At 40.7% G+C, this 23,547-nt stretch overlaps 1 protein-coding gene across 1 annotated transcript in view; it reads right to left on the bottom strand.

The window, feature by feature from the left end:
• The window catches only part of TBC1D2B (TBC1 domain family member 2B), a 64,052-nt gene continuing 40,505 nt past the window's right edge, over positions 1-23,547 (bottom strand). Inside the window, exons 5-13 of the mRNA XM_037910886.2 lie at positions 22,401-22,627; positions 19,989-20,381; positions 18,210-18,320; positions 13,444-13,637; positions 12,198-12,692; positions 7,204-7,321; positions 6,714-6,899; positions 5,332-5,453; positions 1-2,196 (exon numbers count right to left, since the gene is read on the bottom strand). Of these exons, the coding sequence (XP_037766814.1) occupies positions 2,001-2,196; positions 5,332-5,453; positions 6,714-6,899; positions 7,204-7,321; positions 12,198-12,692; positions 13,444-13,637; positions 18,210-18,320; positions 19,989-20,381; positions 22,401-22,627 (2,042 nt within the window). The 3' untranslated portion in view covers positions 1-2,000. The remainder of the gene's footprint in view (positions 2,197-5,331; positions 5,454-6,713; positions 6,900-7,203; positions 7,322-12,197; positions 12,693-13,443; positions 13,638-18,209; positions 18,321-19,988; positions 20,382-22,400; positions 22,628-23,547) is intronic.

Raw genomic sequence — 23,547 nt, 5'->3', positions numbered from 1 at the left:
TGCAAGTAAGAAATTTACTGCTTGTACTATTCATGCTAGAAATGTTTTAAAACACAACTGAAATAATTCTGAAGATCATTCCAGTTTTCTCTAATAAGCATAAGGGCTTGTTGCGTATTTGAACTTATATGTTTTGCTAGTTAAACAAACAAGTCTTTCAATATATATCTAACCAAGATTTTCAAGTTACATGATATGCGTTGATCTTATTCTGTTCAGGCTTAACACTGGACAATTTCTGTATAAAGGAAATATTTGTTGAAAAGCAAAATATCTTTAATCAAGTTTCAGCAAAGCCAACAGAAATTAAAAAAAAAGAAAAAAAAAAGAGTTGTGAAATACCACCCCACTCCTCCCACAATATTCTAACCTTTTTTACACGAATAGGACTGAAATAGAAGAGTAAATAAATATACCATCTAACGGCTGAATGGAAGGTTATTGAAATCTGATGATACTTTAAACTGGTACTGCAATTCTCACTGCTTTATTGCCAAGGAAAGGAAAACACCTTTGAGAGAGAGAGAGAGAGAGATATTTAATGACTTTTGTTTGACTTCTTATTTTATGTTGCCCTCACAAAGGTAATGTTTAGATCAAACAGATGATTGAATTCTGATGATTGAAAAGCTTGGGAAAGAAGACTATCAAACAAACCTAAACAGAATAAGAACAAAGCAAGAAAAATCCATCAGGTTCTCTACCTAACCTTCTAACAGCGTACATCACAAAGTGAAACAACAGTGGTACCCAACAAGCTATTCATAGTCACAATGCCAGAGACAATGCTAGGGGAATAACACTGTCTGTTTCCTGAGCTCTCTCGTGGATACATATGCATACAGCATTCACAGCAGCATGTTTTTGGAAGTGTGTTATAGGGTTTATTTCCATAAAAAAAGAATGTTAACCAACTTCTTCACAGGCTCTGTGGCCTTTAGATTGCTCTGATGCACTTCTAAAATTTGTTTTCCTTTCTAAGAATACTGTAATGTAAACATTGCAATGTATAGTTTTTATTCATTAAAAAAGTTGTTCCCTTGGGTGCTTTTCTAAAATCCAAACATCATCCTAGTATAGACCCCAAACAGAGAGAAGAATAGGACTTATTGAAAAACAAACGTTACAACTTAAGCAACAGAAAATCTGCTACATGTTTGTGGGACTCCTGTGGTGAACTCCATCTCCTTAACAGCTGCTTGTCATTTTTTTGAGAAGTTGTGGCCAGAAGAAAAACAAAAAGATTAAATGGCAGAACATGATGGACATTTCCCTCTGCATTAAGGGGAATCTGATAATATAAAACAGCTGTTCAAAATAAATACAACCATTATGTTTTGCACTGTAATTAAAGTAGTCTGAAAGATAAAATAAAAAACAAATACTCATTTAAAGTATATATATACACACACACTTTCTTTTTAGCTATCCCATTTTCATGCTGCCTTTAGAGAAACAGCAACGTGAAAGCTCTTGCTGTGTTCCATTCCATACCCTCTCAGCTGTAACACAAATAATGGTTGATTTATTCATGACAATACTATGAAAGCCAGTTTTGTGCATCTGCCTGAAACTGAAAAATGATGTCTTTTCATGTTGTGGGGCTGTGCTATGCAAATTTATAACTACGTTCAGTATAATATACAAGTTCAGAAATGAGACAAAATGGTAGATGCCACTTCTTCACATACAGGCACTGTGACGAGGCACTTCAGAAGAACAACTGGCAGCTCAGCTGTTTAACTGATTGAAAGACTAATTTTTAAGTGCTCTATACAGTTGCATGAACACAGGTGTAAACAGAACTGTTTGGCCTCCGATACAAAACAATATTTTTGAAAGAAAGTGCTGAGGTTTGGAAATCTGTCCTGCATATTTCCAAATGCTACTATTTAACATTCAGTTTTAAAGGATTAATAAAATAGAAGTGTATTGAAGTTACCCCATTCAATAAGCTTTGGTCACGATTCCAAAAAGAGAGCGTAAGTCAATGAATTCTCTCAACTATCTTCTTCGTCATCACTAATAAGGTCCCTTTTGTCTAGGCTGGTCTCCCGTTCACGCAGGAAGTCCTCACGAATGGCTTCAAGTTCAGTTAGCTCCAAGCGCACTTTCTCCAGGTGGTAGGTCCTCCGGTTCCTGATCTGACGCAGCGGGAAAGGATTCAGATCCCCAAAAGCAATGCTGATCAGTTTCCTGAAAGATTACTTAGCATTAGACGATCACAACGGGATCTATGGCTTTTAATGGCAGTTTTAAGCTTCATTCACTTTAGTGCTTTATACATGGTGCAAAATGAATCTCTGGCATAGCTCTCCCCATGTACCTGGTGTGTCTTGGGTGAAATGCTGAAATTTCAAGGTAGCTTTGGAAAAGAAGCAGTTTTAAAATGACCACTTTAGTTACAGAATCTCCCCTTAAATGCTGGCCAGACTGCAGAAGCAGCTGCCAAGTCTACACTATGCTATGGTTTTAATGACATTGAAACATTGTGGCAGGAGGTGTAACCAAGCTTTGATTAACAAGAGTTTCATCAACCAGGGTGGTTACTGAATATTTATTTCCTAAATATTCCTTATTTCAGATCTTCTGCTTTAGTTCTGCTGAAATTAATTCAATACTATTGCCTTGAGAAATCTGACATTAGGTTACTGTACAAGTCCAAATGCACTCCACTTTCAAAATAAATGGGCTACAACAACAGTTGCATTCTGCATTTCATGGCTCCGGAAAGTACTGCACCAGTTTCCGTATTAAAAAAAAGTACTATAATTCTATTTAGCCTATTCTTGTAGGAGAATAAGCAATATTGCTGATCTGCAACTGTGATAAAACATCTTTAATGATTATATCCGAAGTTCTCATTTTCCCCACAATAGCTCATTTGAGCACCTGATAAATTGATCCCAACTGTTACTGAAATTAGTTAGCTTCTCTTAAGATGGTCTGCAGTTTATAGATTAGGAAAATCCCAGCCTTTCACATTCATATTGTAGAAGACTCAGAGGTCTTATAGGTTGAAACAGTAATTTCCTTGCTTCTATGCACACAAACATCAATAACCTCTCACTAAATATATACTCTAAAACAGGTCATCTAAGGTACAATTTTATCATAGTGAGACAATTAGGTATACAACTCTTATTTCCCTGTACATTATTCTGAAGCTGCACCAATGCACACATTAGTCGGGACTTTTCCAATTAGGCAGCTTAAACTTCAGAAATGTGTTAGTGCCCATTAATTATTCCAGCCTCTTGAAAACGTCCAGGAATCACATAACTGAATGTCTGTCTTTTCTGTATTATGAATAGGATGATGTGTGTTTTTTCACAAGACTGGAATCACATCTAGAATAGTCATTTTTCTACATTTTTTAAATCACTTAGCTTTACAAGTTCAAAAATATTTTTAAAAGTAAATTGTAAAATGGTGAACTTGAGAGGCTAGAAGGGCATGAATCATGTATCTTATTTTACAAAGATTGATTTTTAAATTAATCAATTCAGCTTAAATCCACAAGGTGGCACTGTACTACTATAAAATATTTTCAGAGAGTGTCCATTTTAAAGTCAAATACAGAATGGGATTTAAAAAATAGAACACAGTGCGCATGTATTACAAAGCTTTTGTACACCAATATGTGCCTTAACTTAAACCATCAGAGAATGTCAGTCTGCCATCCCTAAAATAAAAGGAATATAATTTAAAAAAAGTAAATAGTTGGGGCCCCAAGTTTTCCAGACTTAAGCCAATCTGGTTTAGTAAACACGCCTTGGTAATACAAAAAGGTTTCTGTGGGAGCTGCAGTAATCCAATTTTAAAAATCAAAATTGAATTCCATCACTAGGTGTTATACACATTTGTAAAAAAAAGAAGGTCCAGCTTGACAAGTCTTGTAAGCTTCAAGATTGACATTATCTCAAAGAAAAGAGCACGACTGTTTAAATTAGGGAGGGACAACAATTCAGTCTGCAAACATCAGTTTCTGGCAGTGTTGTTGCGGAAAGTCATTTTAATTCAAAGGAGATTATAGGTTAAAAATTCCTGGAATACTCAAAAGGCTCAGGTTTAGTAAGCACTAGTTCCATTTATCTTTCTGTTGCTTTGTATGTTTAAAAACATTTCCACCCACACACACTTTTCCCCACTTGTAGGTTGGGAGTCATGAGCAACATTTTCCTTTGGCCAAGAAGAACTAAACACAGCTCTCCGCAATCATTTCTTAAATCATCATTATCAAAGGGGTGGGGGGAGGGAGTCAATGCTCAGGTACACAAAACAGTCTGGGTTCCATCCCCTCAGAGCCACTTTATTCTGGGGAGCCAAAGGCAAACTTCCCTCTCCTATGTGGAAGTGCAGAAGATTTTCACTGGGTCAGCCCCTCACATTCATCTTTAAGCACTGGGTGAAACTATACAGACAAGTTAGTCTTTTCTTCCATTCAGAACTCCCAAACCATACAGGGAGCTCTGAACAGGAATCAGATTTTAAAGCCTAATTCACATGCAATTTAGTATAGTAAATACCACCCAACCTGCACCCTGAGTTTAGCTGTTATCAGAGAACAGCCAAGAATGTTAAAGTTTCAAGTGTATTACTGTTGTGCCGAATTCTAATCCAAACAAACTGCTATTTTATGAAAAATAATTTTTTTGCTATTATTTAACTTACCACCCTCCCTGTATCAAATATTTAAGAACATTAGATGCTAATTTATGCTGAACACAGTGCACATAAACTGCACTCCCTCTGCAAAGAAGAACGAAGGACAGAATAGCACTTATAGCACTGTCTAGTTCCCGTCATCTCAAACACACGCATACCAGAATATAAAATATTCTGACAACCCAATGCTTGCCTATGTACCTGTATTAGTAGTACACAAGGTATCCTTGATTCAATAGGACATATCCATATCTCTTACTTTATGCTCAGATTATAAATTGTTAAGGGCAGGGACTATCATTTTGCGTGGTTCTACTGCACCTAGCACAATGGGGCTCTAGGTGCTACTGCAATACAAATATGAGTAAGAGTAAATGGCAACACTACAAAGTAACTATAGTAATATGGGGTTAAACTGCCAAATTGCTTAGAAGATGATGCTTTTTATCATTTTATCAGCAGCTACTTTTTTGCTTTTGAATTCTGAATGGGGGGAGTCTTTCATATACACATTTTAAGGAAGAGGATAGACAAAATTAAACCAGTGACTAGAAATCTCACTAGGTATTCTTCTGAACAGATGCCACCCATCTAGGGGAAGTGTCTCATTTGTGCCCCAACATAAAATATTGTAGATATTGAATATGTTTTTAAAGTACTTACCTAGCATCAAGAATGGTGCGAGTGAAGTATCGGAGATACTTGAATATGGACATTGAATCTTGCAGTTTTAAGATCTCCTCTTCTTTGTATTTAAAAAGAGCCAGGGCAAAACGGAAAATGACCTGGATATTCAAAAAAGGTTTATATATACACATTACATTCTGAATACAATGATTCACACCTTCACTTTTATTATAAAACTGATTTTTAGAAATGTTGTGATCTTTCTGCATTAGTGTGTGCTCTTTAGCCTAATGGCAGCCTTCTGTAGAGGAAGCAGCTCTGTTTGTGATGCTCAAACATTTTTTTCCCCAGGTACAATAATAATTTGGACACCATCTAAACTAATGTCCAAAGGCTTCTGAGCTCCTTACAAAAACTAATCTGTAAAGCAAAGACAATATGGCCTAATAAACCACAAAAGCTGTTTCAGAGTTGAAATTAAAAAAAAATATTTTGCATTATATTAAAAAAAAGTAATTGGTTTTTCAAAGCCAATTCAACTTTTGCCAACAGCTGCTCAGTCAGTCACTGGTAGGAGTTACAACAGTCTTGACACTCTCTCCATGATAGAATGGGTTCAGCAGGCCTAGCACTTTGCAACTCTGTACAGGTATATCTTATCACAGTATTGTGGTCTTTTAAAAGTTATTTTAAATAAACACACTAAAAAAAAAAGAAAAGAAAAAAAAGCCACACTGTAAACTGGAATGTTCACTTACGAGAAAGCTATGGCAGTGAACTTACTACTCTTGCCTATTTTCCCCCATCTCTTTCTCTTCCCCCTTCCCCTATTTGCTTAAGTGCTGTGTTCCTGTTGTACCTAAGTGTCTGAGAAAAAAAAAACCTTTTAAATAAAACTGTCCGTTTTATTCAGCTACCATTTCATATGTGGGTTTCTGCTGAGGTGGGTACATTTATAGGCAACTGTTTGTAGTCTCTTTTTAATGCTAAAATTCTTAATTAATGGGTTAGGTGCCCCGAGCACTAGATGGGTGTCTACAGAAAATTAAAAAAAAATTTTTGTTGTAGGGTGACAGGAAAACCACCGCCACCTCCATACTCTCAGCCAAGTCTTGCACTTTCCTACACCTCTATTTTAGAATATTTGTAACCCAGGAAATACTGGTTAGATATCTGCTTATTTCTCAAAAAGGACTTTGATGCATCCAAGTCCCAAAATTTAGACTTAAAATGGAAGAATTTGTTGGCTGGAAAAGCTGTTCTGTAAATTTCCTCCTCACTCCATTTTTTTGAGCAGCTCTTAAAACTAACATACTCTTGCGAAATACAACCATCCCCCATCTTGGATTTCTCAACACCACAGTGTCTTGTTACAACATCTGATATGAACTGAAGAACATCTAGCTCATACAACTCACCTTTGATCCCTCATATAGGAAAGAGTCCCATATTTTAAAGAGGATGTCACTGACCACGCTGTCCACAAATACTACCAGAAACCAGTTGAAAGTTATGAGTGTGTAGTCAACTTTGTATTGTTCAAAGTGAGCATGCAACCGTGGCAGTTTCTCACTCATCAGATCCTTGAACACTCGCTGGTCAACCTAAAGAGGACAGACATGTTATTACTGCTGCTAAGCACTTACACAGCTCTGTACGTGTTTCAAAGCACACCACTTTTTATTAGACATTTATACTGTAGTAGTACTTAGAAGTCTCAGTCAGGTCTGGGCCCCCATTGTACAAGGCACTTACATATACTAACCAATCTAATCTCACAATAGCCCCATTGTTGGAGGCAAGTATTATTACCCAATTTCTAAGAAGTAGCTTTCAAAGTCAGGATTAGATTGAAACCATATTTCAGCGGCAGTTTTCAAGACTGTTTTATTTTGGCATAATGCATACCTGAGAGCCTAGCAGAGTTTTAGTATAATAATCACGAGGCATGAAAACTTCCACTATTGTAACCAGACACCAAAAAGCATCTTCCTGTTCCAAGTAGAGAAGTGCAATTGCTACCAATCTAAAAATAAAAAGAGAGAGTTTTGAAAAGAAGCCGACTAGAACACCAATCAAATCTATTAAAACAAAGTTTTAAAATAAAACAACCTTACTTTTTGTTCAGCAAGGAATAATGGACTGATAATGGGCTATACTAACCAATTTACTAAATACATTTAAAATTATTAGGCTAGCTCAAACAGGAGGCATGTCTTGGGTGTCAGTACTTCTATTCAGCTAAATAAGAGGACCAATTAAGGCAAAAGGAAGGCAGCTGATTTGCTGGAAGCCATTCAGTCAGTGGCTTGGCCAAATTAAAGTAATGGGAACCTGTTGGTTCCAAGGCCATTGCTGTGGTTCCTAATCCTCACAGCCTCCTTTAATGGCAGAGTTGAAAATAAAGATCCTCCTATACTTTATACAAAAAGGAAGTCCCGTGCATTATTTAAATAGCTATCTGTAAAAGAATTAAAGGAGTTACAAGTTCTTAAAGCTACGGTTTTATGTATAACAACACTACCAACTTGAAATTTATCATAATTTTAAAAATGAGCAAAAAGTAATTCTAAGGACTATGCATGCCCGAGACCCCATGCCGATATTTATGATCTTACTTTACTTAATATTTATGATCTTACTTTACTTAAAAAATATTTATGATCTTACTTTACTTGAAAAAATTCTCCCCCCTTTTGCTGTGTTTCACATAAATAATCATTAAAAACTAACGGACTACATAGGGGAAACAGTGACAATGATTACACAATTTATTTTGTGAGTTTGCTGCCAAACTAACAGAAAAAAGGTAAATCAATATTTCTCACCAATATCTTCCAAGTTATAGTAATTTTAGGTCTTAGTTGAGATATTAGGCTACAAAATTTCAAACTGAAGCATGATTTTAAGTTGATATGTTCCTTTAATTTCCAAGTTATTTAGTGAGCTTTCCAAAAGTATCTAGCCTCTAAAGTGAAATTACTGTGCAGCTTTTCAAGGTATTTTGTGATATACTAAGGCTGCTTTGGCACAGGAGAACCTTGGCGCCTGCAGTGAGCCCCACTGAAGTCAATGGAGCACCATGCGCTTGCAGGGATCAGCTCACATAAAGCATCTTGTAGGTTTGGTGCCTTAGAAGTTTATTTGCCAAAAGCTATTGGGAAAAAAAATACATTGATTATATTTTGTTGTATAAAGTAATAATCGTCTCTCTTTTCTGGTAACAGAGAGAACTGAATTTCATTTTTGCTTTTTGTGAAGAAGATGGGATGGCCACTGAATCAGAAAAAAAACAAAATTGAAGAGTGAACTGTTTGAAGAAAAATTCCCCTAGGGCTCTACTATAAAGCATTCGTAGTGAAGGAGCTTTCAAGAATGTAACGGCAAGTGTGGCATATTCAGGGCTTCCGAAAAAGTAGCTGGTTGGGCTGTGTAGTTTGAAAAATAAAATAAAAATACTAATGTGTCAGTCTCACTTTTCCATTTCATGAAAACCATAACATGATCAAAGGACATTTAGCTGCATTTCTGGTCTTCCTGTTTGCACAGTCAAGGGGAGCGATGAAAACCAAAGTTACATTAAGTGCATATAATATCAGACTTGACTTTTCTTTTTCAAGTCAGATTGCCTTAATCTAACATCACTTGCTTGCTGAAACTTCTGAATGTGGAAACAGTAACTACTTAGGACATCATAGAACTTAGACAGCTTCTCAGATTTTGCAAGGTGAAGGAAACTACAGTAAGGGCATAGATACTAACTTTTCCTTAAGTTTCGTGAATCTGCCGAAGTCTGACAATTAACGTTCAAAAACAGCAAAAACATTTTATAATTATTTTAATAAGTTAGGTCACACTCAGTCTGAAATGCTTATTCAGACGTGAGGTTTCTTGCATTGTCTCCTTAATCACCCTGTGTTGGCCAAGAGCATGATGGCTCTGATCCAGAATGGCCATTCCTTTTGTGATCTCCAAGGATAGTTCATTTTTTGGCATAGTACAATTATCTTCAGGACCCACGTTTTTCTAAGCATAGGTGACTGATAAGCAATCAAAAGGGAACACTTCTGTTTCTTGTACCCTCTACCCCTGTGTGTAATCCTATAGACCTTGTTTAGGCTCCCAATTCTTGGACAAGTCCAATGGCAAAGTTGTTTAACTAGTTATTTCTTTCATCTATCTACCACAGTAAGCAAAACTGACTAACACACTTCATTCCGCCACTCCACTTTTTGCTAGGTTCTTATGTCAGCAGCTCTCTCTGTACAATTTAAGCATTTCAAACCAAGAGATTCCTGGGGTCTCCAGATAGCAACCCGTCTGCCTTGATTTGGGCACTTTGTTTTTTAAATCTAAAAAAAGCAAACTATACATAATTCTCTCTAATGTATGAGGATTTCATTTCATTACAAAATATCTTGAAAATTTCTGTGTCACACAGCGTTATTAGATTCACCTACATGTGAATCAGATTGGATTGCATTTCCGCACTCTCTTCTTTTGCCCTCTCTCTTTCTTCTCTTTACCAACTGCCAGTACAGCAATATTCCAAACAAGTGTCTCAAAACAATCATCAAGGAGAAGTGACAACTTTAAAAATGGTGGTGGTGGAGACAAAAGAAAACCAGGAAGGAAGTTACAGAAGAGAATATTACTTCCCGCCTCCCCCCCACGCAGCCCGAGCCAATCTCCCTTACCACCAGATTCCTGCAATCCTTTATTTTATTTTATTTCTGGGTCATATTCTCTTAGTAAAAAAAGTAGAAGTACCAATTGCATAGTGAATACTAAACAGAATGTTCTTGCCCTAGCTGAGGCTTATATGAAAATAACTGGGGAAATTTTGGAAATATTTTGCACACATTAAGAGACAAGATTAATTTACCACAAATTCCTCTCAGAGAGGAATCCTTTTGGGCTTGTCTACACTATTTTTTGTTGTTTTTCTTTTATGCACACATATGGCCTCACCAGATTCATTTGGCATAGATTTCAAATCAGGATAAAGCTGCACCAGTGCAAGTCACTCTACACCAATGCAGTAAACCTACTAAACTCCACAGGTGTTCACCAGTGTAATTACATCAGTGAAAAACTGTATCAATGGGGGAAAAAAGTTCAGACAACCCCCTCTTTTATAGAGGCCTTTTATGGATCCTGAATACTTTTCTGTACTTAAGTTAGAAATGCTACAAACTCTTGAAATGTTTTTTAGAATAGAAACACCAGAGTCAGGATTTCCTGACCAGATTTATTAGCGTAAGATGCACTAGGCAAATGATAGGATCTGTGGCCCTTGACTCCTGGGAGAATTCTGTGCCAAAAAATTAAAAATTCTGTGACCAATATTTTAAAATTCTGCATAGTTTTGGTCAAAATAATGCAATATAATCCAGCTAGTTTCAATTATTTTGGTCATTTATTTAAACTACAATACAATGGATGGAGAATGGGAGTGTGGAGCATTGGAGGAAATAATCAAACCCCCTCTGTCTAATAGTAAGGTAGCTAGTAATTTATTTCTAATTATTAGTCAACAAATATATGCAGCCACATGCTCAGTGTTACATCATAGGCAACTGAAGAGCAAGTAAGGGCCAGGGACTCAAACTCACAGTCTATACTGACTACAGACCATCTCGAAAAAGGTCAGTAGCAAACAGTTCATGGAGCACATTTTGATAGGAAATTTTTTCAGTCCAAAAATGTATACCAATTCTAATCACTAAAGGACCATAAGCATTTATAAGACTATACTGTCCTTTACAATAAGGCTCCTTTACACCACTCTGGCAATGTAATAGAGCCTTAAAATTTACACACCCGTTTTATACTCCTGGGGGAATTCACTAAGAACAATTAACTAAGCAGACAGGCTGCTACATTCTCCTCTGCCAGAGGGAACAGAGCCTGCCCTACACCTACCTCTTCAGAAATACCCCAAAGCCCTGCCCCTCCACGCTGAGCGTGCTGCAATAATGTCCCTCTCGCACACAACTACCCAGCCCCTGCCAGGTGGTGATTTACATCTCTACTGGCTGCTTTGGGTGTCCAAACCTACCTGTCTGCATTGCCAGAGAGTGGGCGCATTACCACTCTTGCGGCTTCCCTTTGCTTCTCTGTCAGAAGTCATTTTTTCTGCGGGTAAGCAAATAAATCTATGGGAGCAATGAATTCTGCGCACACGCAGTGATGCAAAATTCACCCAGGAGCAGCCCTTCTAGTGCCAAATGTTTTTAACCAATCAGCCAGAGCTTTCATTTTTTTATGTTTTAAACTAAAGACAGACATTAAAGCAACACAAAACTTCAGCTCAGTTAAACACCACGTTAATTGTATGAGTTCCCTCCAATCCTACCTCCTCTGCAAAAATCTATTTTTACAGGTTTCTGTCAGTCTATGTTTATGGCCCAAGCATGGATTTCTCTCCTCATTAAAAAAGCCAACAAATCAAAGCACTTGATCAAGTCATCAACTCTTCTGAACAGAAAAAACTGTGATCATCTAGTGCATGTCTTTGAAAAATGAAGAAGTACTCCAAAATGTGGCCCTTAGATTAACTTGTTCTTCATATTATAGGAGGGAGAACTAAGCCCCTTATTTTTCAGGAAATTATTTATCAATTTTATGATCACTGTCTTAAAACAACACTTTTAAACATTATTTTGAATGACTTTTTTTCTTGCAAATTCTTCCTGTTCAATAATTCAACTATTTGATACATTTATTCCCAAACTGTTACAAGGTTTGAAACAGCTTCCAAATTATCAAATCAGCAAGATGAGGAATATCTCTAATGAAGGCAACAATAAAAAAAATTCATCTTCAGGGCACAGTGCTATCCTTACTGTACACATCTACCAAGTGTTTCACTCTTATTAATCAGATTTGAAATATAATACCTGTTGAGACCTTGGCAATATCCTATATCAGGATTTCTCCACGAAAATGCCAGAAGGACATTTCTTAGCTTCTGGATCCCTTCAGAAGTGGGGGAAGAGTAATGCTTGTTGTTTGGCAAAGTTCGCAAGAGATCCAGCTCTATTTGTTTGGATGCAGGATTCTGTTTTTCAAGGGCATTCTGAAGCAGGGTTTGGAAATATCCAGGATCAGTACTGTCCTTGCACTTTTTAATGTGGAGGTTGATGCACCACCTCCACATCTTGGAACGATGTTCATGCGGGATTCCAGAGCGGATAAGATTCTTCAGTTCTGGACAGCATATCATCTCCCTGTTCATTGTGCTTGCAAAATAGTTTTCCCATTTTACCCCTGTGGAAATCTCCTGGTTTTCAGTGAGAGTAATGGATTTCAGATCTAAGGCTCGCACCTTTGCTACTAATTTCTCTTCCTCATCGTCTTCTGGGACTGTCTGAAACCCATAAATATCATGTTCACTGTAAGAAAAAAAAGAATATGATTTCTACAAAAAGTTTGCAGTCTGGTATGTTCTAAGGAAATTCCAAGTAGTCATTCTTAAGTTACTTTGGTAATAGTTTATACAGCAATATCCTTAAACCATGCCAGAGCTTTCATACTATTTTAATAAAAGTGTCAAAGTTCCCTATTTAGTTTATTACAAAATATATTTTACTTTTTGAACAATTCTGTATTCAGAGACTGTATCTACATTTGGAATTAATGTTATGTAAGTCACTGCAAGGAGTTTAAGCCATAGAATTATGTACACAAAATTATGGGACAACCCCGTTACATTAATATCTGGAATAGTTAAATGTATTGGATAATTTTGCCGATATTTAATTGGATACCAAATTATTTAATATAATTGAAACAAAGTATTGTGCTTACAAGGCCTGTTATGTGATTTCACAGATATAGTTATGCTATTATTCATGGAGGGAAAGTAAACTAGAAATTAAAAAAAAAAACTATCAATTTTCATATGCAAATACCTTTGGCCCAGCAATACACATCAGCCAAGATGCCTAGGGTATAAGTGTACTGTTCAGAGGGGAAATGGAGGATGAGAAAACATTGTATATTCATTCACCTGAAGTACTTTTAGGATACTTAAGACTTTACAATACATATGAAGTTTCATATCTGAAATCCACTCTCCACCCACGCCTCCCTCCAAATACAGACTGGATTCCCTCAAAATAATTAAATTAGCCTCAGGTTTACCTGACAAGGAAAGGTTTAAAGAAAGCTTGTTCTGGTTGCTCACTACTGTCCACTTTTAATGCATCTTCGAGCAATCGAGTAATGACATCATGAGTAGGTCTCTGTTCCTCAGAGCAAACAGGAGTCTTCATTTCTTGAAGCAAGATCAAGTATTTACTTTCTATCTGACAAAGTTTGGCTTCCAGGCTAGCACACTGTAGAGAATAACATGCCAAATTACTGTACTAATTAGAAACACAAATACATGTCACACTAAGTATTTCTAAACATCTGATTCAAAATTCACACAGCCTAAAGATCAAAGGGATACAAATCTATAACCTGAAAATAGTCAGTTTTCCTTTCCTATTTTTACATGTCCAGATTGCACAAAGCGACTCAAACATTTGAACAAACATTCCGAAATGGATTTTATTTTATTATACTGTTTATGATAGCAAATACTATAATTAAATGCTTCATGCTTAGACTGGAAAAGACAGTTACCTCTTCCGTAACTGGTGTTCTTTGAGATGTGTTGCTCATGTCCATTCCACAATAGGTGTGTGTGCTTGACATTTATGTGCAGGGCTAGTTCCTACACAGACCACAGACTTTAAGTCTGGAGATTTCCCATGTGGGCCTCCCACCCCAAGTCTGACGCATAGGACACCAACTCCACAGTTGGGGACTGGCCCCTGAACAGGACCCCTTGGAGCATGTTCACCGGGGTGGACCACCAGCGGAGGGAAGTTAGTACAGGTCCCGGCACAGTGAGGAATTTTGTCCATCCTGTCTCTGGACTGGGAGAAAGCCGAAGCCAACTGGAGCTGAAGGGGCCACATCCTGAGTCTGGCGTGACGAACCACATACGTGCATGCCAACATACGACCCAGAAGTTGGAGGCACACTCTGGCACCCGTCACGGGAAACCTCGTGACCACCCTGATGAGTTCCCTCAGGGTTTCGAATCTGTCTGTAGGGAGGGAGGCTCTGGCCGATGTCACGTCCAGAATCACTTCAATGAACTCTATGCATTGCATTGATACCAATATGGATTTGGTGCTGTTTACCAGCAGCCCTTGTGGAGCACGTGGACAGGAGTGTTACGTGATCATGTACCTGTGATCTGGAGCTGCCTTTGACCAGCCAGTCGTCAAAGTAGGGAAAAATCTGACCCCCCCCCCACAACGCCTGAGGTAGGCTGCTACCACAGACATACACTTTGTGAAGACCCTGGGAGCCACTGATAGGCCAAACGGGAGGACAGTGAACTGGTACTGTTCCTGCCCTACCGTGAAACGGAGGAAATGCCTGTGGCTCTCGAATATGTGAATGTGGAGGTATGTGTCCTGTAGATCAAGGGTGGTGTACCAGTCTCCAGGATGGGAATGATGGAGGCCAGAGAGACCATGCGAAACTTGAGCTTTACCATGTACTGCTTCAGGCCTCGCAGGTCCAGGATGAGCCTGAGGCCCCCTTTCACCTTCAGGATAAGGAAATAGCAGGAGTAGTACCCCTTGTATTTGAACTCCGCCAGCACTACCTTCAACGGTCCTAAGTGAAGGAGCCGCCGCACCTCTTGCTCGAGTAAGCCCTCATGAGAGGGGTCCCTGAAGAGTGACGGGGAGAGAAGGTGGGGTAGCAAGAAATTGGAGGGTATAGCCCTGGGAGATGGTGTTAAGGACCCACTGGTCCGAGGTCAGCTGTGACCACTCTGGGAGGAAAGTACATAGGTGGTTGGAGAAGAGAAGGTCGGGTGGATCCCTGGTACAAACTGTTAAGTTGTCCCTGGGCCTCCCATCAAAACTGCCACTTACCTGCCTGCTTGCCCTTGGAGGGCCCAGGCTGAGGCGCAGGCCAAGATTGTTGTTGTGGGTGCTTTTTATAGTCCCTTGATTTTTTTTTAATAAGGGGGCTCATATCTGGAGTGTGTGGCCTGACTAGGAGCCTGCTGCGGTTTGAATTTGGTCCTGGCCAAGGCCAGGACATAGAGCCCAAGAGTCTTTAGGGTCGTCCGAGAGTCCTTAAGACCGTGTAACTTCACGTCTGTTTGTTCCGCAAACAGGACCTTGCTATCAAAAGGGAGGTCCTGCAGGGCGTCCTGTGCCTCGCTGGACAACCCTGATAACAGGAGCCACGACGCTCTCCTCATGGACACGTCATAGGCCATAGAACTTGCAGCCGTATCCACAGCATCCGAGGCTGCCTGAAGGGCCGCCCTAGCGGCAGCTGTGCTCTCCTCGACCAGAGCCTTAAACTCCTTTTTAGCATGCTCCTGGAGGGAGTCTGCAAACTTGGGCATTGAGTCCCACAAGGTGAAGTCATATCTGCCCAGCAGGGCTTGGTGGTTTGCCACCCTCAGCTGGAAACTTGAGGACGAATAAATCTTCCTACCGAATAAATCTAGTCTCCTCGAGTCCTTATTCTTAGAAATAGGAGCTGGTTGGCCCTGGCGCTCTTTGTGGTTGACGGCCTCGACCACTAGAGAGTTGAGGGCAGAGTGGGTATACAGATACTCGTGCCCCTTCGCGGGCATGAAATACTTTCATTCTGCCCTTTTAGAGATGGGGGCAAGGAAGCTGGGGTTTCCCACAGGGCATTTGAGATCTTTGCCACCCCTTCATGGAGTGGGAGAACCACCCTGGCTGGCGCTGTAACTGAGAGGACATCAAAGAGGGAATCCGAGGGCTCCTCCACCTCCTCAGCTTGTAGGCTGAGGTTTGATGCCACCCTTTTCAAAAGTTCCTGATTGGCTTTACTGTCCCCTCCTGCGGGACTGGAGGAGGAGGGGCCGTGATTGCCTCATCGGGGGAGGCCGAAGAGGGGGTGCGGTGCTCTGCGTCCCCACCAGTGCCGCAGGACCCACCACTTGGTCCCCTTCGGACTGGGGAGAAGCACTCCACTGACCCCTTTCTGGGGGACTGCGAGAGGGCGGCTGACGGTCTTTCTGAGGCTCTGGCCACCAAGCGAGTCACCGCTGGGGGCTGTGTCAGGGCCCACAGGGCCCACTGGTACCACTGTACCTGCTGCGGCACCAACGGAGCAGACTGTCCCGCCTGGCTCACTGACTGTCAACTTTGAAGGGAGGCCGGGCTGGCATACGATCTACTGCTATCCCGGGATGGGGATGAGTGATGGTGTCAGGAGCGGTGCTGATCTCAGGACCGTGATCCCGGCGTGGAGGAGCGGGAGTACTGTCAGTAGCGGCTGCTCTGCAAATGGCTACGACGGGCGGATCCGCAGTGGCTGGGTGCTAGCAATCTACGCCTGGGGCTGCAGGAGCGGTGCCACGGCAGGGACCTTGAGTGGGATGAAGAATAGGAGCAGCACCGACATCCGTACCACGAGGGACTACGATAGCTTCTTGGAGTCAGCAATCTCCAGTGCTGTCTGTCCCGGTCCCGGCAGGGCACGCTCTGGTGCCGTCTGTCCCGGTCTGATCGCAAGATCTGCGTTCTCTCGAGGCGAAGCGGTGCCTGGAACCCCTGCTGCTCAGCACCCAGCCAGACAACCTGGTGGGGGTCTATGGGGACCGGTGCGGGCTGCATGCAGGACGGTCACTGCGTGGAGAACAGTGTCGGGAACTTTCCCTCGACTGCGAGCGGCACCATCCGGAAGGCGACTATGGAGGTCTGAGCACCGGTTTGCCTCTGGACTGGGGAGCCGCTGGCGTTGATGCAACAGGTACTGGTAGAGACATAACGTCTCAAGCTGCCTGCAGGGCCTCCAGAGTGGGCCGGGCTACTTGGAGTGGGCTACTCCGCTTGATTTAACTAGGAGGCCGCGAGGTCGATGGGGATCAAGAACTGCCCAACGCGGGTCTAGTCTATCCCCCAGCCTTGCCCCGGTGCCTTGGTGGAAAAGGCCTCTTCGCCTTTTTAGAGTGTCCCGTGGATGGGGAGTGGTGCCAACTAGTGGAAGGCACCGATGGCTTGCCGCGCACCGATGCCATTTTGATGGAGTCGACCCTGTCCCAGACACCGCTGCACCACTCCAAATAGGCACCGAGCACTGCGGCAGTGTAGTTCCACGTCTGGACATGTCCTGCTCAAACAACATATCCACATACATAAACATATCTAATTAGCCCCAAGCAAACCATAACTTGACCACTTTCATTCAAATACCCTACTCACCTGTACACAAATGTGCTCTAAATCTACATACACTGACAAAGGCTACAAAAAAATTTATTCGCCCTTCACACTCACTAAAGCTTACTGTACTCAATGTGTCATATTTAGTGTACTATTGTACATGACAATACAGTCTCATCCTTAACTGCATTTCCTGACTTGTGTGTAATGAAAAGCAAAATGTTGTAGAAACAGCTTTTTGCATGAAATATTCCTGTGCTCATAAATTAAGACTGCACTTTTTAATTCACTGGTAATGTCAAGTCATACAAATATCTGAAAAATCATTCATGCAGTAAGATTAAATAGATTGTAAATGCACAGTGGCACTCATCAGAGAGTCACCATACAAAACATACCTAAACAGTTCCATTTCTACTGTTTAGTGAAGTTTCTTGGGCAGATTTACAAATGAAATTGCAACACGATGGAATATAAACAGCATGTGTAGGGGGTAAGTCATGCCCACATTACCATGTGTCACACTCTTCAAGACAACTGAGAAATAAAACTTTTAAAAAGACAATGGATTTAAGGAGCTGTGCAGTTCTGAGTGGTGAAAGGATCATTTTCAGTGTTTAAACATTTCTCCAATATCTATTTTAGACATTTTCAAACGGAAGTATAGAAAAGCTGGGTTAATCTGACCTTTGCCATCAAGTCTCTCTCCCTTGTTTCTGCATTTCTTCGTAGAGCAGAAAGTTCCAGAATCTCCTTATTTAAAAATTTATTCTGGGTTTTGTACCCCTGAAGATTGTCCTGTTAATAAAAATTGAAGTTTATCATCTATAGATATTGACATTTAAACTTCTATTTGAGAATATACAGTAGAATACAGGACAAGCAGTCACTATTAGATCTTGACCCGACCTGAAGAAGAGCTCTGTGTAGTTTGAAAACTTGTATCTTTTGCCAACAGAAGCTAGTCCAATAAAAGATATTATCTCACCCATCTTGTCTAGCTATTAGATCTTGTCAATTAAATATCACTATCAAACCAAATAATATTCTTTTCTAGCCTTGCACAAAAAAAGCCAAACTTACATTGCTAGTACAAATCAGCAGGAATAGGTTCAATCAATTGGTACTATATATATGATTACTTCAAAGGCTATGTCCATGATGCAGAAATACACGTATCTAGCAAAAAGCTCTCTCGCGTCAACCTGTCTCAACCCTGAACTCCAGAGCTTCGGGGATGAATGAGAGAAAGATGATACTTTTCAAACAAAGTATCATCAAACATCTCTTGCTACTCCCACATCCTCAGCATTCCTCATCTGCTACATCCACTTCTGTCAGTAGATAAAATACCATTTGCTTATTCATTTCTGTAGTTTAATCCCTTATTATCCAGAATTCCTTATGCTCTGATGTAGGAAGTTGTGGATTAAAATGTCAAAAACGCATTTTCCCTTTGAAAGTTTTGTTTAAATAGGAACACAATCATATTCCAAATTGTTTTGGAGTACAGTAATTATCCAATCGCAAGCAAGCTTAAATGGTAGTTTAGGGAGCTACCAAAAAAAAATTTTTGTTTGAACCCAAACTCCAATATCCTATAAAACTGTGAAAGGAGTTAGGGGAGAAAGTAGGTCACTAGCAATAGGGCCACCACTATTAATTTTGACTTTATTGCTGGTCTATTCCTCCTTTTACGCCTAAATCACCTTTCCGTCATTTTACAATGGTCTTTTATTCTCCCCCCTTATTCCTTTTGCTCTCATTTATTTTTTACCGGTTGTTCTTTGTTTCTGACTCTTCCCTTACATCTTTGTTTTCTTCCTGCCCCCTACTTTTTTCCACTTTATTCCTGATTACTTCTCATGGTATTCTTCCTCCATAGCAATTACTGTATTCACAGGCGCCGACTTTCCAAAGTGCCGGGGCGGGGGTGGGGGAAGGGGTACTCAACCCTGGCTCTGCCCCAGGCCATGCCCCCACTCTACCCCTTCCCCCAAGGCCCCGCCCCTTCCCGCCCCTCCCCTGCCCACCCCCTCCCCTGAGTGCGCCACGTCCTCATTCCTCCCACCTTCCTCCCCACAAGCCTTCTGAACACAACGAAACAGCTGATTGCGGCAGGCATGGGGAGGGAGGGGGAGCACCCACCATTTTTTCCCCCATGGGTGCTCCAGCCCTGGAGCACCCACAGAGTCGGCGCCTCTGACTGTATTACTGAAAACACAATATACTGTACTACAGCAGAATTGACCAGCACAACACTTTAGTGGCTATGGATTATAGTCCTGCAGAGAGCAAAATGTAGATCCCAAGCTCCACTGGGAAGAGAAAAAAATCTCATGGGTGTGAGTATTCTAGAGCAATACTGCAGCTTCTAGTGATCTCCTACACATGATGGCCTATTGTGAAGCATTATAGAGAACTAAGGATTCCTCTACCCCGAATGGAGAGACACACTGCTCTTACTTTTAGTCTGTCCAGCTCCTGTAGTTCCCTGTTAAAAGAGGATGACATGGAAAAATTTGCTGTTCCACTTTGGGAGAATGGATTGTCCTCACATTCACTGAGCTGACGAGAGAGTTTCATGATCACTTCATCTTTGGCTTGAATTGTTTCCATTAACATACCCAGCTGCTCATTGAGTTCTCCAACCTTGCATTTCAGATTCTTTACTTCCTGCTGAAGACTATCTTTTTCCAGATTTAGCTTTTCAAGCTGGTTGTTGAGACCCAAAATCTGATCATCTTTTTGGTGTAGCAGCTCTAATTTGTCTTTTGGAACCCCATCACAAAGACGGCTTGCAAAGTATTTATCGTACTGGGAAGACCGGACTGTCTGCTGCAAGAGTCGCACAAGTTCCTGAAAAGAGTAAAGCAAAGTGAGGGTGGAGAAAAGGCATGAGACATTACAGCCTAAGAATATAATTATGTAAAACGAAAGCAAAAAAGAACTGGAATATTACATGAAGTAACAAGTGTAAATGGAATAAAGTCCGTGGGTTTCTGGAGGCCACTGAAGCAAAGAATAATAATTCTAAGTGGGTACATACATCTGGCACACCATTAACTGATGTATGTATTAAGCTATATTATGTGTCAGGCTTGAAGAAAGCAGTGACAGCTGGGGCCCATTAGGTAGCTGAAGAGTAGAACTGAGCTTATTAAGAGGAGCCCTAATAGGCGATAGATTTCAACAGGATGTAATGGGGCTGTACTTTTGGGATAGGGGAATGGAGCTCCTCCCCACAAACTGAGATGAAGGGTGGAGCCTGGGGATGAGACTAGTGTTCTCTCCTGGGGGCCCAGTGAAGATGGATTTGGACGTTCACAGTGATTTGAAGAACCATGTAGATGTGTCTATGTTGAACCAGGGCCTCACGACAGTGGAGATACTGGTGGGTTATTTTGTTCCCTAGAATAAAACAGGATACAGCAGAGAGAACTGTGCTTATAAGCCTACCTATCAAGCCTGAGATCCTTGGAGGCATTTGGAGCAACCCTATGGATTTCGAGAGAAAGGTTTCCCCATATTACAAGAAATCCAGACTCTCTTTTCTTCATCCTCCCCTGGGGTTTATCGCCTTTCTTTGGGTATTTTATTCCAAAGAGCCTGAACTGCTGAAGAGAACAGTTGGAGCCCTAACCCAGCTGGAAAACCTCAACTCTCTCTTACCAGAGTGTTCTGCACAATCAAGGAACCAATGCTGAATTGACTGGTCAGAGATGAGGTCATTGATAATCTAATGGCTATCAGCATATCACAGCATCACCTGGGGTTGGTAGTCAATCAGGAAGCGGATGCTAGGAGAATCTATCAGTATACAGTGTTGACTCCAGGCTTGGTTATTTTAACTCATATCTAGGAATGAATCTACACACCCTAAAAAAGTTTCAACTGTTACAAAATGCAAAGACTGTTTAATCATATAGGTTACTGTGAACACATCCTTCTGGCGCTCAGCTCCCAAAGAACCCAGTTGAACGTATCTGTCCTGATATTCAAAGCCCTCTGCTAGATTAGCCCTAGCTTCCTTTAAGATAATAATTCTTGGCTATGGAAGAAGTAGCTATGACAGCTACGGTCTACTGGACCAATGAAACTATCAACCAACTGGGAGGAGACCTGTGAGTGTAGAAGTTTAAGAATTCTCACAGGAGCTATATCTAGAATAGGGAACTCACTCCTATGAGAGTGACTGACTGCTTTCCACAAGTAAATGTGGAACTCATCTAAATTGATTCAGCTTTCCCCTCAATAAGGTCACACAGGAAAATTCAAAACAACCCGCCTCATAATCTAATAAAGTTGGAAAGAAACAGAGTTGTTTCTACTAGTTTTAAATACGTGGAAATCACTCATTCACTACAATTATAGGGGCTATGTAAGTATCTACATAGCGTGTGGATCAGTATTTAAAGCTGTTGGTCTAAGCTTTGTACCATGCTCTATCAAACCCTGTTGGTGATACAGACTGAATCCAAATGAGGCATAAATGTTTCTTTTTCTCTAATGTGATTAGGAAAGAGATGGATCTCAGACATCAGAAGTTCTCCGGGGGAGAACATAGGGGGACTGCAGATACAGATAGTGAATAGTCTTTAATTGCCCACAGACACACTCTGGAAAGCTGGTTTCAATGGGTAAATAAAGGAGGATATAAAAGCCAAAAGAGCAGTTACTGAACCCTATGCAAACCAAAGACCTTTCCATCTCTTGGTACTCTGTTTTGAGATTTTCAAATGCACAGGTACATTTAACATTGGTATTTGTTATCAGATAATTAACTACCATTGAAATTAAATAGTTTAAAAGGGTTGATTTACTCTCATTTGTGGACAGGCCTGACAATGTTGTGCTTGTCCTTCTTGTGTGAATTACCTTTTGGCTCGACAAATCTTTCTTTAGCCTTTCCAACTCTTCTTGCTGGCTTTGAAACTTCAGTTGCATTTCAGAAGCTAGTTTGTTGCCATTCCCAGAATTCCATTCAACTGGGGATGTGTCGCTGCTATTCCGATTTTTGCTTGATCCAATCATTTCTTTCAATGGACGTCTTGCTTTGTATGGAATGCGGCCAAAATCAAATGGAAAGGCTGAACTAGTCATTCCTGTGTAAAACAATTTGTTCTAGTTCACATCTTTTAATAAAGAGGTTTCAATGCATTCAAAAAGTTCTTTATAAAAATATATGTGTCTGCACCTGCTCATTAAAATTAGACTTATACTGAAGTTTAAACACACCCAACATGTCATTTTTCAAGTTGCTTCTTTTGACATCTCTTTTGGCATTAAAGGTCTTTATTTTTTAGAGAGACCATGAATGTGAGACTGAAGAAATAATACACTTGCCAAATTGAACAGAATTTTACATACTCACTACAACAATGAAAGATATTCCAAACCACCAAGTTTACTTTGCCATGGAACCAAACTAGAGTTAACTGTTAAGATTTCTTCTGTTTTAAACAACTATGGCCCTAACCTTAAAATCAGACCCAAACAAGCAGCCACACCTGTGCAGCACCATTTAAGCTACTAGTGTTCTGCATAGGTGTGAGGGCCCTCCTGAATGGAGCAGATTGCAGGGATAAGTGCCTTTGTTTAGACCAGGGGTCGGCAATCTTTCAGAAGTGTGTGCCGAGTCTTCATTTATTCACTTTAATTTAAGGTTTCGCGTGCCAATAATACATTTTAACGTTTTTTAGAAGGTCTCTCTCTCAAAAAGTCTATATATTATATAACTAAACTATTGTCGTATGTAAACAAGGTTTTCAAAATGTTTAAGAAGCTTCATTTAAAATTAAAATAGTGATCTTATGCTGCGGGCCCGCTCAGCCCGCTGCTGGCCTGGGGTTCCGTTCACCTAGGCCGGCAGCGGGCTGAGCGGGGCCTGTGGCCAGTACCCTGGCTGGCAAGGGACAGGCAGCCAGAACCCTAGACCAGCAGCGGGCTGAGCGGGGCCAGCGGCCGGGACCCCAGGTCGGCAGTGGGCTGAGCGGCTCAGCCCGCTGCCGGTCTGGGGTTCCAT

The sequence above is a fragment of the Chelonia mydas genome, chromosome 10, assembly GCF_015237465.2.
Source record: "Chelonia mydas isolate rCheMyd1 chromosome 10, rCheMyd1.pri.v2, whole genome shotgun sequence".
NCBI lineage: Eukaryota > Metazoa > Chordata > Testudines > Cheloniidae > Chelonia > Chelonia mydas.
The sequence above is the reverse complement of the archived record's forward strand: the minus strand, read 5'-3'. Positions and strand labels throughout refer to the sequence as shown.